Source organism: Leopardus geoffroyi, chromosome B1 (assembly GCF_018350155.1).
Source record: "Leopardus geoffroyi isolate Oge1 chromosome B1, O.geoffroyi_Oge1_pat1.0, whole genome shotgun sequence".
In the NCBI taxonomy this organism is placed as follows: domain Eukaryota; kingdom Metazoa; phylum Chordata; class Mammalia; order Carnivora; family Felidae; genus Leopardus; species Leopardus geoffroyi.
Genome location: NC_059327.1, coordinates 25,876,410 through 25,890,426, shown reverse-complemented (window position 1 = coordinate 25,890,426; position 14,017 = coordinate 25,876,410). Strand labels below are relative to the sequence as shown.

At 48.1% G+C, this 14,017-nt stretch overlaps 2 protein-coding genes across 2 annotated transcripts in view; one reads left to right on the top strand and one right to left on the bottom strand.

Moving 5' to 3' along the window:
- The window catches only part of LOC123586418 (low-density lipoprotein receptor-related protein 2-like), a 44,658-nt gene extending 40,213 nt beyond the window's left edge, over window positions 1-4,445 (top strand). The window contains exons 31-33 of the mRNA XM_045455647.1: window positions 1,361-1,838; window positions 3,456-3,564; window positions 4,284-4,445. Of these exons, the coding sequence (XP_045311603.1) occupies window positions 1,361-1,838; window positions 3,456-3,564; window positions 4,284-4,310 (614 nt within the window). The 3' untranslated portion in view covers window positions 4,311-4,445. The remainder of the gene's footprint in view (window positions 1-1,360; window positions 1,839-3,455; window positions 3,565-4,283) is intronic.
- A 7,929-nt stretch (window positions 4,446-12,374) lies between these two features.
- Window positions 12,375-13,637, bottom strand: CLDN23 (claudin 23). The gene has a single exon (XM_045455621.1). It carries the CDS (start codon window positions 13,362-13,364, stop codon window positions 12,489-12,491), a length of 876 nt encoding a protein of 291 aa, XP_045311577.1. The 5' UTR covers window positions 13,365-13,637; the 3' UTR covers window positions 12,375-12,488.
- Between the last annotated feature and the right edge of the window lie 380 nt (window positions 13,638-14,017).

Genomic DNA, 14,017 nt, shown 5'->3' with positions numbered 1-14,017 from the left:
AGCCGCCATCTTAGTACATACTGTTGTCATGTTAGTTCTTAAATGCTAGCTGGTAGATGGTCGTTACAGAAATGCTGCTGCCACATAGGGCCTTCATGGAAAGTTGTTGTCCTGGCCAGTCAGCTAAGCGACTGTGATATCTAATTCTGTGGCAGTCACTATCCTCAAATCTACAGCTTTGGCTCCAATGGTATTCAAGTCACGTGAGCTGTAGAATTGAAGAAACAGTGAGCTCAGCACTGAAACCCATCATAACTAGTAAGAAAACAAACTGGAAAAGGAGTCTTATAGCCAAGGGTTCTTATTGCTCAATTTAAACCTTCATCTTCCTGAAAGCTGACTAGATGGAATACCAGTTGTTATCCCTAATCAATTCATCTTAAATTGGAAAGTTAATAGGTTTTGACTCCCAGAGTTGATTCTATGGTCTAGTTAATGAGAATGGTTTTACAAAATGCCTGTGTTACAGTGACTCAAGCACACACGTCAGTGAGTGAGAAATGCATCGCCCTCACCATCTGGGTTTAAAACTAAACCGGAAACCTAACATACACTCTCCTGTCTCCCGTCCTGATGACAAAGCGTTGGCTCTACTCCTCAATCAGTATTTCACCCTGACTTTCACATGAAGCTTCTTTGGAGGGGATGGTATTGGGCACATAAAGCTAGACTGGCTTCCTCTGGATATACCCAACTGTCAAAGACCCTAAACTGCCCAGGAGCGGAAACACGCCTGTAACACCAGCTAAGGCAGACACAGCAGGTGCTGCTGTCTTCCCTCCCAGGAGTCTGGTCTTTAGCAGTTTCGTGTGGAATAATGCTTGTGCCCACAGGGATGGAGAATATGGTGAAACGTCTTCAACGCAAACCCAACTTTCAGACTGTTGGTGAGAAGCGCCCTGTTGCCCACCCTCTCGTGCCCACCACTGCCACCAAGTCCAATCCAATATTTGCAGCTAGTAGATCTCGCTAAGCCAACAGTTTACTTGGGCTCAAAAAAAAAAAATCATGTTTACAGATAAACTTACATCTTAAAAATCTTTCTAGAGATTTACCATTTAGATCCACCACACTATTCCTTATAGAATAAAACATTTTGGTCATGGAGGTGGTCTACCTTGGCTAAAAGTGGGCACACCGTCATTTATAAATAGATTAGTATGATAGGCTGCTCCTGAAACCAAACATTTTAAGTGCCTTACCATATGCAGGTTTTTGTATGTTTTTAATTTTCTGTCCAAAGGTTATGGTAATGATAAGTTCAGACTTCTCTGGTTAAGTCTTCTGGAATTCTTGCTCTTCTGAAATAGTTCTCAACTGACACATGTGTATATACCCACACTCCTACCTGTTTTTGTAGGTACCTATCCAGATAAAACCCATTCAGCACCAACATCGAAAAATGCAGAGGCCGGTAAAAGGTGGACCCTAAAAGCTGAGCTACCTCTCCAAGCTACTGAGTCTCCCAAGGCTAGATATCCGGGGCCAGAAGGGATGAATTATCCTCTCAGAAAAACACCCATCCCTCCAATTTCTGCTAGAGAAAGCAAGACCTCAGAGACCAAGGGAAAAGGCGAGCCTGTTCATCCCAAGGACTCACAGAGGGCAAAACATCTGCCGTGTAGCACCGACTACTGTAATGGGCGGGGAGTCTGTACGGTGGTAGGAGAGCTAAGAAAGTGCAGCTGTCTGATGGAATATGGTGGAGAGTTCTGTGAAGAGCCAGCACGTGGACCCGCCCCTGGCCACATCGCCCTCGGCGTAACCATTGCCTTATCAGTTGTCCTGGTAGCTCTGGGAGCATTTGTCTATTTCAGAAAAGAACACAAATTAAAAAGGTGAGCAGTTATTAATGTCCTCACGGGAGAGTTTATTCCCAAGAAGGCTTATAAAATAAGATTAATGGGGTCGGAGGTATGGCTCCATCCTAGAAGCCTGTCCTCTGAGAAAGGATTTGGGTGATGAAGCAGCCCTCACCTGTTAGATGACCTACAGAAAAACAACAGAGGCGACGTCTTTGAGTCAGACCTGGGGCAAATGAGATTGTAAGGGATGTATGAGGCACTGATGGAGGTAAGACTGCCCTCAACAGCCATTAGTGGCATAATAATCTCAGGGATGGAGTGATGGGATTCTTTACCAACGAGGCAGAGTTAGTGCCAATGATTGTTTGGAGGCAAATTCAGAGGTGTGTTAGTTTGCCAGACTGGGTGTCTTAACAAATTTACTTTCTCAGTTCTGGAGGCTGGAAGTGTGAGATCCATGTGTCCGTGGAGTTGGTTTCTCCTTGAATTATGGATGCAGACTTCTCCCTGTGTCTTCACATGGTCTTCCCTCTACATGTCTGTGTCCTAATCTCTTCTTATCAGGACACCAGTCATATTGCATTGGGGCCGAAACTAATGACCTCACTTTAGCATAATTACCTCTTTAAAGACTCTCTTGGGGTGCTTGGGGATTAGGACTTCAACATTTGAATTTGGACAGGACGCAACTCAGCCCCTAACAGGAGGTGAAATCAATTCCAGAAAGATTTAAAGCAAACAAAAAGTTTTGCCTAAAAGCAAGAGAGTCACAGGATTAAAGAAACAAATAAGGATAACAAATTGCTGGCTAAGGGTAGAAAGGATGACAAAATCGGCTTAAGTATAGGAAGTTATAGAAACTGAAGAAACTGATTAGGTTACACATACTGGGCCGAGACATTAAGCAGCCTGTGTATCAAAAAATATGGAGAGAAGGAAAGTTTTAAAAGTTATGTCTCTGTCCAGCATTCACACAATGAAGAGAAGGCCAGGAGAAATGGTGTATCTTTGCCCAAGGTAACACTGGCTAATAGCTTACTAATGTTAAAACAGACTGAAATTCTACCCTTGGGATACTGATGGTCACCTCAGGTCTTTCTACCACATTAATTGGCTTTTTTAAAAAAATGTTTACTTAAAAAAATTTTTTTTAATGTTTATTTTTGAGAGAGATAGGGCATGAGTGGGGGAGGGTCAGAGAGAGAGGGAGACAGAATCTGAAGCAGGCTCCAGGCTCTGAGCCATCAGCACAGAGCCCAGTGCAGGGCCACAGGTTTTGAACCCACAAGCCATGAGATCATGACCTGAGCCAAAGCTGGATGCTTAACCCACTGAGCTACCCAAGTGCTCCATTAATCTGCTTTCTTAAGTCACCTATGTCTGACCTCTCATTGACCCCAATTACCTAGTTTCCCCCAGTTGAGAAGATGTATTATTTTGGAAATTAAGTGAATGCCTGGTAACAAATCACAATTGACTCAAGTATTGCCCATTCTAGATCATTTGATTCATTCAAAAGACAAAATAGAACATCATTTCCATAATGATAGCCTTTGTTTGATAGGGGATGAGTTGGCCCTTTCTAATCATAGCCCGATCCCAGCTTCAATCTCCAGGAACAACTCTGATGACTGTTTCTTTGATTTTTAGAAATAGTACAGCAGCATCAAGAAATCTGACCCACCATAATGAAAATGGCCAAGAAGAGGAAAATCTAATGAATAGTGAGACTTTTGTCAATGAAGCCTATGACGAGCAGGTATGCCTGGGAAGTGTCTTTGGGGAAAACAGATTGTGGGGTACAGTGAAAGAAGGTCCCTTCTCAAAAATCCTAGCTGGGCAAAACTAGGCAGTGGTAAGTTACAGAGCTTTTTGTAATTGGTGAATGATGCCATTATGTGTGTCAAATGGATGTCCAGTCCCTTGTTTATGTTTAGACTCTGTTCAATCTCTAGTTCAAACTGAAGTGAAATATGCATGAAATAGTAATCTAGACGTTCAGCTTTTGGTGAACTTCCACAAGGAGCTCAGTCATATGGTGGGGTGGGATGTCATTAGAGTTAGCTGGAGTTACCCCTACAATTTACATCCCTCTGTGAGCTCTGCTAACATCTTTGTTGTTTGACCACCTCTGTGTTTTGCTTGGTTTTAACATAGTGAGTATTCTTGGGCGCCTGGCTGGCTCAGTCAGTAAAGCACGTGACTCCTAATCTCAAGGTCATGAGTGCAAGCCCCACATTGGGTGTAGAACTTACTTAAAAATAATTAATTAAAAAAAATATATATATATATATTAAGGGACACCTGGCTGGCTCAATCAGTGGGGCATATGACTCTTGATCTCGGGGATGTGAGTTTGAGTCCCATGTTGGGTGCAGAGATTACTTACAAATAAAATCTTAACTCCCCCTCCCCGCAACCCCTGCCACAAAACTACTATAGTGGGTATTCTCTAACTTCAAGTCTCTTTTTCAACAGGAACTGTTAACTTTACAAACTGACTAACCTGATGAATACAGGAGCTGGAACATCTCAATAAAAATGGTTTATACATTGTATTGTGTGCTGTTTTAACATCTGCAACTTACTGTAACTGCATGTGCTAAAATGGTAATTTATTAAAATAACTGCTCTTTAAAATTGGGAGAGTTCATCTGGTTTTGTTAGTGGGTGTTGGCAGACTCATCACCAGCGGGGGTGGACGTCAGTACAGGCCCCAAGTGATTTAGGTCGTGGCTTGTTCACAGAAACTTTCTAATCCCCGTGTGCCTGGCCCCAGTTCTAGTCAGAGGTTCTGAATTTGAATCTTCTCTCTGTCACTAACTTTGAGGTGTAGTTAATTGCTCTGAACCGGTTTCTCAGTCTTGCAAACGGGAATGATCTCTCTCGAATCTTTACCTTTCAGGTAAAGGTCAAGTTTCTGCAGTGTAGCAAGCGTTCAAGTATTAGTTCTTTACCACTCTCTGATACCTACAAACTTAGCACTCGCTTTTGTTGAAAATTTATAAAAACCGTTAATGCTCTCATTTGACTCTAAAACCAAGTACAGTTGACTCTTGAACAACACAGGTTTGAACTGCACTTATGCGTCCACTTAGGTGCAGATTTTTCCAATAAGTACAATATTGTGAAGGTGTTTTCTCTTATGATTTTCTTAGTAACTCTTTTTTCTAGCTTATTTTGTCAGGTTACAGCATATAAAACATACAATGTACAAAATATGTTAATTGACTGTTATGGGTAAGGCTTCTGGTCAACAAGAGGCTGTTAAGTCTTGAGGGAGCCCAGTTATATGTGGATTCTCTACTGCCGGGGGAGGGCACCCCAACCTCTGTTTGCTCAAGAATCAACTGTACAGGTGAATCTACTTCACAGATGTAGAAATGCGACCAGACGATTTGTCTAAGGCTTCCTGAAGTAAAGTGGGTGGAAACTGTTCTCAACACAGAGTTACAGGTGTGGACCAGGATGCATTTCAAACAGCTCTTGCCTGCCGGGGAAACATGTAGATGCTACTTAGATCCCAAAGTCCCTTGGACCACTAATACTTCCGCTTGCCTTCGAGATGACATCTTCCTTCACACTTATGTAAGGTATCAAGGGCACTGTATCAGTGATGGGAGACGGGTAACTGCAGTATTGTCTAAAATTCAATAGCAACCTTGGGCAAATCACTTAATCATGAAACTGTTTCCCCAGTGATAACAAGGGGGTTAACAGAACCTCTCTCAGGCCAATCGAACATCCCATGAAAATACAAAAATGCCTGCACACTAGAGACTGAGAAATGTTTAGTTTAGTTTCTTACAAAATGGGTTTGTATAGGCCACCGAGCATAAAGAGAAGTCCTGGGCTTCTTACTGTGAGTGTGGTACGTAAAACAGACTGTGCTTTGCAGTCAAGTATAAAAATTCCCAAGTACTTGACCAAATAAACAACCACTGTGGGCTCCGCCTTTCCTGATCCTGGGAGACGCACAGAGCAGCATTAAGTTGATCGGGTGTTTAGCTGTATTTGGCAAAAACCATTTCAGCACCAAAGTGCCTGAGACCTCTCTCATCCACAGAGGGAATCTTAGATTTCTCTTGCTACCTCTCCCGAGAACCATCTCACTGCCAAGTTGGCCATTGGCAAGGCTCTGCCTCTCTGTGCAAAAGTGAGTAAAAATGCCACACAAGAATCTGGTTTGAAACCATGCACGGATGACCTGTGGCAGTATTAACACTTTGCCTGGACACACTTAAGCCGTCGCCTTCACCTCCTGTGGACCTCAAGCCTCCATGGGACTTCCAAGGCTCGTGTTCTGGCCAGCTCCGTCTACTTCCTACTTCTGCAAGCTGTCCACTAGAGTGCAACTCCTGGCCGCACCTTCTAACCTGCGGGCCTCGCTTCCAGGCTAGATCCCAGATAGGACCTCCATTTCCTCTTCGTGGGGAAAAGGGTTGCTGACTGCAGCCAAATCTGTGTGTCCGTGGATGCACCCCTTCCCTCCACCTTCTGCCCTGGCTCAGTTATGTCTTTTCTCTTTGTTCCCCTATGAATGTGTGTCTAAGTATTATGCCACTTGAATCTAGTTCAACACATCCTGTTACGCTTTCCCTATAATTAAGAGTTTACAAGACACATCTGAATGTCCTTTTAACCGGAAAGACTTAAGTATAAATGTTAAGTACCCATTCATAAGGTGAACAATTCCTAACCATCCCTATCCCCAGAATTGGGTTTAATTATATCAGTTTCATAATCTTACCTGTTTGGAGCAATGGCATATTAACTCTAAGAGCCGCCTTTTGTGATGGTCTCTGTATTAGGTGTTAATTTCTTAATTTTTTCTCCACGTAAAGAGCTGGAGTAGTAAACCCCGTGGCAGATATAAAATTTGAATTTCCTTATAGGAATTCAACATCTATAATCTGTTGGGAGGTTTGGGTTCTCTTCTGGAGAGACCAAGGAGCTTTACCAAAGTTAACTGGTTCATGCTTTAGAGTCAAGGAGCCCTATGCAAAACTTGACCTTTTATGTTTATAGCCAGCAGTTAAACACTGTATACTCTCTTTAGGAAATAAATGGGGGATCATTGATAATGGGAGGGATCCATCGAGTTCCTACTATTTAAACTGCTGAAAGCCTTCTGAAATTCAAGAGAAACCAAGAGCCAGAACATGGAGTTAGTTGCCATCAGGCAATTTACAGGTCAATGAGCTTCCTAAGCCTTCACTGTTTACTTATTTTTCTCTTCTTCACTGCACCTAACTCTTACCTTTCACTCTCAAGATACTAAATTTAGAAAGGCCCTCTGATCACATCGAATCCATTCTTCCCCGTTGTACAGATACAGACAAGAAAGCCAAAGTCCAGCAAGGGCAGGTTGCTTACGTTATTAGGAAGTCCAGCAAGGGCAGGTTCTTTACGTTATTAGGAAGCATATGCCAGCCACCCCCCACCCCCAAATTCTAGTAAAACTGCCGGGACTCTCAGCCCTGTGATGAATGGCAGCTCTTTGGGGGGCACTGGCACGATTGGGAGCCAAGGTGGTTGGGGGAGAGCGGTGGTGGCCATGTTGAATGGCAGAGGTGCTCCTCACCGGTGAGTTGGCCTGCCCTGCCTGGCTCTGTGCCTGGACCTCACGCTGTTTTATGAATGTGGCTGTGATGAGGGAGCATAAGACAAGCGGAGGGCCAAGCACAAGCTAGCACACCCGTCCCCCAGGTGGGCTATGTGGGATATTCCTCAGGGACCCCTGCCTGCCCAAGAACAAAGGAAAGGAAAGAAAGCCAATGGTTACCTGATAGAGAGCATAGTCATGCAGGATCTGAGTCTCCATCAGTTCACAAATATCTTAGTAAATTATAAGAAAAAGGCAATCTTATCCATAGCCTAATCTTCAGAAACCTACAGACTCAGCTTCCTGGAGCCCCAACATCACCCTCCCCTCCATAATGATGGGGGGAAAAAAGGCAAGAAGGAACTGGAAGGTTAAGTTAAATTTCCTCATAACCTGCAGCCCATTGACAAATACTTGAGGCAAATACAGACTATACCATTTCTTAGGTCTTAATCATAATGCTTTGCTAGAGGGGGAAAAAAAACTGACCTTAGCTTGACAATAGCAAGGCCTCCAGTAATGTGAGTCTTTAGCATATGGAAATCCTTCTAAGAAACTTCCTTTTGACTTTACCTCCCAACTCCATAGCATATAACCAGTCACTCTTCACAACCCCCATGCAGCTCTGTCACAGGCCCTGTCCCTGTGCTTTAATAAAATCACCTTTTTGCACCAAAGACATGTTCAAGAATTCTTTCTTGGCCATCAGCTCCAAACCCCACCGTTACCCCAAAACCCCCCAGCGGCGCCCGCCTCCCTGTCACACGTGTTGGGCAGGCCGGTGGGACAAGAGTGCTGTAGAACTGTGTCTACCTCAAGGTTTAAGCCCTCCTCTCCACACACCAACACCTCCTCTCCCTAGTCAGCGCTGCCTCTCCCAGGCCCTACGCCCACCCCCACTCCAAAACGCCTTGTCTGTATCTTCCTTGATTTGGACCAAAGCCCTTGTTTTCCTGTGTTCAGTCCTGTGTAATGGAGATTTACTGGAGGGGCTCATTTCACTGCTTGCAGTGTGAGGAGAGAGGAATGTGGGTGGAGGTCATAGGGAAGACTGGATGAGAATTGCACACAAGTTGTGTTTTTGTTTTTGTTTTTTCCTCCCTGGCCCCTCACACAAGCTTTCATTTGGAATAATGATGGCGAGATTGTGAGCAGAGGAGGAACAGAGAGGGAGACACAGAATCCAAAGCAGGCTCCAGGCTCTGAGCTGTCAGGACAGAGCCCAATGCAGGGCTCGAACTCATGCACCGCAAGATAATGACCTGAGCTGAAGTGAGACGCTCAACCAACTGAGCCACCCAGGCAGTCCTAACTTAATAAATTGCTAACAGGCCCTAAACAAGTGTTAGTACCCATTCTGGGACTATAAACATGCATAGAAACCATGCCCTTACCTTCAATTTAGAGGTGAAACAGGAAAGTGCCCCAAGAAAATGACACACTTGAACATGTGGATGATGTGTTCAAATAGGACACCTTGAAGCTGATGGGGGAGAGCAGCCATTTAGGGTGCGATGGGACAGGGGAAAACTATGAAAAAACACAGGCCTTAGCCAAGCCATGAATGGCATTTAAGCTAAGAGTGGATGACACATAAGGAACATCCTGAGGCTTTTAAAGACATGATTGACAGGTCTTCATTTTAAGAAGATGGGACTGAAGATACAGGGGTAAGATCCAGAACCCTGGGGATGTGATGCGGCCCTGAGATTCGAATGCCTTTCTCTGCCTGCTGCGTTGTGGGCTATCTATATACATCAACAGAACAGGATGTTTCTCACCAGTTAGTCACAAATTGAATTGTATTTGATTCTGAACACATTTTGTGAGTGCAGAGCCCGACGCAGGGCTTGAGCTCACAAAACATGAGTTCTTGATTTGAGCTGAAACCAAGTGAGCCGCTTAACCGACGGAGCCCCCCAGGTGCCCCTTGATTCGGACAACGTTCTGTAAAAGACTGCGTTTGTTCCAGACTGTATTCCCTCCTAGAGAAGCAGTTAACCTGACAACAGGGAGAGGGCATGATTTCCCAAGGCTTGCTCAAAGGTACCTCCTGCTTCTTCCTGTCCTTAGCAGATTGTTCTGGAGTGAGACAGAAGCAAACCACCCTGGTGCCTGGACTGGTGCGCCATCACTGTTCTCTCGGCCTGCAACGTTCCCCTCTCCCTTCTTTCCATTCTCCGGTCAAGCCATCACCCCCTTCCTGGCTGCCTTTCCTAAAATCCCACTCTTCTTTTCCCCCAGCCCTTGGCTCTGGTCTGTTATTCATTTTCCTTGTACACAGCTCTCCTGCTAGAGTGTGTAAGTTCCACAAACGCAGAGCCTGGAACGGTGGTTTTCCAAAGTGTTCACAAAGGTGCTGACGAGGTGACAGGCATCCCCAAATCTATCAGTTGGGCGATCTATGCAGTGGAGAGTGGTTTGCAAAGCATCGCTGCGGCCCTCCAACAGCCTCCATAAAGGCTCGACAGCTTGTGTGCTAAAACCTCACCCCTCCTTAGTGAGGGCATGCTCCCAGAAGAGCCTCACTGCAGAACAGGTAGAGCCGGAAGCCTGTTAACGCAGTATCTCCTCCACTTCCACGTGTTTCCCCGCCCTCCAGGCATAATTGGAGTAATCTTGAGAAGACTTCAGCCAGTAACTGGGGACACATACTTTGTATGTGATTGGGATTATTCAGAACAAGCTGTGTTGGTACATGGTGGTGGGGGAGGGGGAGGCTTGAGGCAGAGCAGCTGTGCTGTTCCCCATTAGTGTCTTCCCTGCGGGGAGATCGCCTGGCTAGTCCATAGGAAGTTCAGGCCCACAACAGCCACTCCTGAGGCTCCAGCCTGGTCCAGCGTCTTGTGTGTCAAAGCCATTGTCCGTTTATGCTGCTGTGGCACAGAATGACCCGTGTGTCTCCAAACAGATCCCAGCCCGATGCAGGAGTGCCTTTCCAGGCTTTCTTGAATATTTTTATAGCAAAAGCCAGTTTGCATTTTTAAAAGCAGTTTTGGTTTCATTTCTGTGCTAGGGCAAAAATGGAGCTCTAATTCTTGAAAACAAAGTCTCAATCACCAGAAGGGAACTGTTTTGAATACAAGCCACAGGAGAATAATTGGGCAGGGAGGAAAAGTGAAAACATACAAAACACTAGTTTTGTTTCCACTCAGGCTTCTCTAAGAAATATTTGGAATTATTATGCAGGCAGGATTCAGTGAATTCAATACTTGCTAGAAACCCAGTATCTTTATGTTTGTTGTCTGCTAGGTCCTGATTTCCCAGGCCCTTAATCCCTGCCTTTTGAGGTGTTAGCTGAGAAAGCAGTGTTGCCTTTTCTCCATCTGGGCCCCGTTCCCCGGAGCAAGTGCCCTAGCTCTCCTAGGGGGCAAGCTCTCAAAGGTCTGATTCTGTGCTGCCAGTTGGGAAGGATTGCAATTTGAGCCAGGCACAGTCCCAACGAAAGCCTTTGCAGCCCCAAGTGGGGGCCTCCCATCAGCTCTGGCACCTCCTGGGAGCTCCTTAGGAAATCAGTTCCAGGCCTCACTCCAGACCTACTCAATGAGAATTTGCATTTGAAAGAGGTCACCAAACGATACGCCTGCACTTTAAGGCTTGATCTCAAAAAACAGGTGATTCTGGTACAAAATGGCAAAGGAAGCGAATTTATATTATCCTTTCCACTGCTAATAAGCAGCAGGTGCCGTTTAGTTACTTACGGTACAGCTCTCTGTTACCAGTTCACTACTGAACTGAACATTCCTACCTCTGGATTGGATGCCAAGGGTAACTTTTAAAGATGAGATTCGGCTCAATAAAAGGCACCCTTAAATCAACAGCTTGAAATGAGAGCCGGCCCTGTTGGAGATTTAGTCTCCCTCATGGAACACTTCGCAGCCTACCTGTGATTTTAGGCACCGCTGTTACGAAAGGAAAAGATTTCTAGGCTCACTTCGTGTCGGAAACTGGTGCTTCTAGTTTTTTCAACAATAGACCTGGCTTTGCCCAGAAACCAGCCCGAACCTGAAAATAAAGCAATCAGGGATTTAGTGTGTGTGTGGTGGTGGTGGTGGTGGTGGGGGGGGGGGTTTGGCTCCTTTTAGTAATCCTATGCTAAGAGGGGCAAAGATCTGAGTGCTAGATTTCAGAAACAGTGCTTAAGCAGCCAGGAAATTGTTAGCAATGAATGATTAAACTCCTAAAGGTTGTACTGGAGACAAAACAGCTTGAGGGAATATACTGAAACTCTTGTTTTCAGCTTTTATTCATAAATGAGAGATGTATGCCATGTTCCTTAATCCGATGTGATTAACAGATTCCACTTGGTACCAAATATTTAATTTATGGTCCTCTAAGTCCAGGGTGAGGTAGCCAAGGAATAGAGCAATATAAGGTTAGTCTGTTCAATCCCACCTGGCTTCTAATACAGAAACTCTGCAGTGACCACCAAAAAAAAAAAAAGTAATAAAGACAAATCCTATGCATACTTGAAGAAATGTAAATATGAGTTAAACAAGTTATTCCATGAAAGCCACAAAAACTGCCGGTATTTGCATGGCTCTACATTTATTTTAAGAGCTTCGTTCAAACATAGCCAGTATATTGGTCTCTTGAGAGTTTGCATAAGAATACATTATATACAGCAGAAAAAAAAATTATATTGATGTAAGGTTCACTGGTATTTCCGGATACTGTTTCGAGGTGTTAAAACAGGGTTTTGGGGCCTCTGTTTGCTGATTTTGACGTTTTGTTATTGTCCCACGTCAACACGAGGCAAAAGCACCCTTTCTATATCTCCTTCAGCTTAAAGTATGAAAAACGCGTCACTCCATATGAGGACCCTGATCCCTCGGAGAGGAAGACTAAACTCTACAAAAAGAAAACCAAACAAACCCTGAACTAATTGTCCAAGGAGTCTACTTTGGCCACAAGAAAGGAGCATCACCCTCCAAACCGGTTACAGGAACGTGTCCGAGTTCAGACTCTGAGCCAGGTGTTTCCGGCTACAAGGTAACAGACAAGTTCAAGGCTGGACGTGGTGGAGCGAGTCCTCTGTCCGGGCAGAGCCTGGCCAGAGCAGGTAGGGGGGCCGCCGTCTACAGGTCGGAGTCGCAGGGCAGCGAGCCTTGGCAGCACCCGGTGCTCGGCAAGGAGGCGTCGGGGGTGTCGGCCCTCTCCCCGCGGAGCACGTCCACCTGGTTGGTGTAGGCGCTGGGCCGAGGCCGCGGCATGGGGAAGCCGACCCTGGGCTTGCGGGCGGCGCCGAGGTCGGCGGGCCGCGGCAGGTGCTGGCCGTCGCTGTAGTACTTGATGGCGGGCGCGAGCGCGGGCTCGGGCCAGTCGACGTGCACGGTGCTGATGCTGCCGCGGCGCGGGCTGCCAGGGGGCGCCTTGCGGCAGCTGCGGCAGCGCTCCTCGCACCAGGGCGCGAAGCTGAGCGCCAGCGAGAAGCCGCCCAGCAGCAGCAGGCAACTGCCCAGGTAGCCCAGCACCAGGCTGTAGCTGACGTGCACCGTGACCGGGCTGGCGTCGGCGGGCAGGACGGTGCGGTCCTCCAAGAAGTGGTTGTACCAGGAGACCGGGATGAGGCTGAGGAGGCCGGCGGCGAAGAGCACCACGCCCGAGAGGCCGGCCAGAGCGAAGCGCGGCCGCTCCTGCCAGCAGCGCACGCCGAGCGACGCCAGCAGCAGCCCCAGGGCCGTGGCGGCCAGCGACGTGACCATGAGTCCCCGCGCCACGAGCACGAGCTCGGCCTCGAAGTAGCCCCACACGTCGGGCTGGCCGCACTGGCGCTCGCGGCTGGTCTGCTCGCGGCATATGTCCCACAGGCCCTGGTACAGCTCCAAGTCCACGGGCTGGTTGAGGAAGCCCTTCACCAGCCTCCAGCCGGGCGCCAGCGTGGCCGTCAGGTTGAGTAGCAGCCCGCAGGGCGCAAGCACCATGCCCAGCGTCATCACCACCGGCGTCCGCATCCCGGGGCCCGCACCTGCCTCCTTGGCCGCCCCTGCGCCCCCGGCTCCGGCCCCCGAAGCGAGCGCGGGCGCCCCGCTCCTTCCCGTGCGCCCTTTGTCTCCGGCGCCGGACCGTCCCCACTCCGCGGCTCGCTTCTGCTTCCCTCCGCGCGTCCCGGCCGCTCCGGCCTCCCGTCCCCAATCGAAACCAGCTAGCGGGCGGGTCTGACCGAAACCGAGGGCCGAGGTGCGGACGCCCGGAGGCGGCCGCCGCGGCCAAGCAGGTCCCGGTGGGAGGGGCGGAGGGGGTGCGAGCGGGAGGCGGCGGGGAACCTCGCGCGCGGCCGGCTCCTGGCGGCGCCGACACCCCGCCCCGCAGTCTCCGGGGACGGAGCAAAGGTCGCCCCGCCCCTGCTCCTCGCGCGGCTCCGCGGCCCCGCCGGCCTAGCGCGGGGGAGGGAAGAGGCGGCGCCGCCCGGACGGCCCCACCAGGCTCGGTGGCCGCGCCGCTGCCCTCCTTCGCGGCCGATCTGGGTTCGCCAGAGTCTCTCCCGTTCCCGCCCGAGGGCCCTGCGCAGCCAGCCTCTCCCCGCTCCGCTCCCGGCGGGGTCCGGTGTCAGCTCCAAGTTTTGGGCCGTTGCCTTTCGGGCGCTCGAGGCCGAGTGGGCGGCGCC

Excerpts from the sequence above, each read along its gene's own strand:
- CLDN23 (XM_045455621.1), bottom strand. The coding sequence starts at position 13,364 with ATGCGGACGCCGGTGGTGATGACGCTGGGCATGGTGCTTGCGCCCTGC.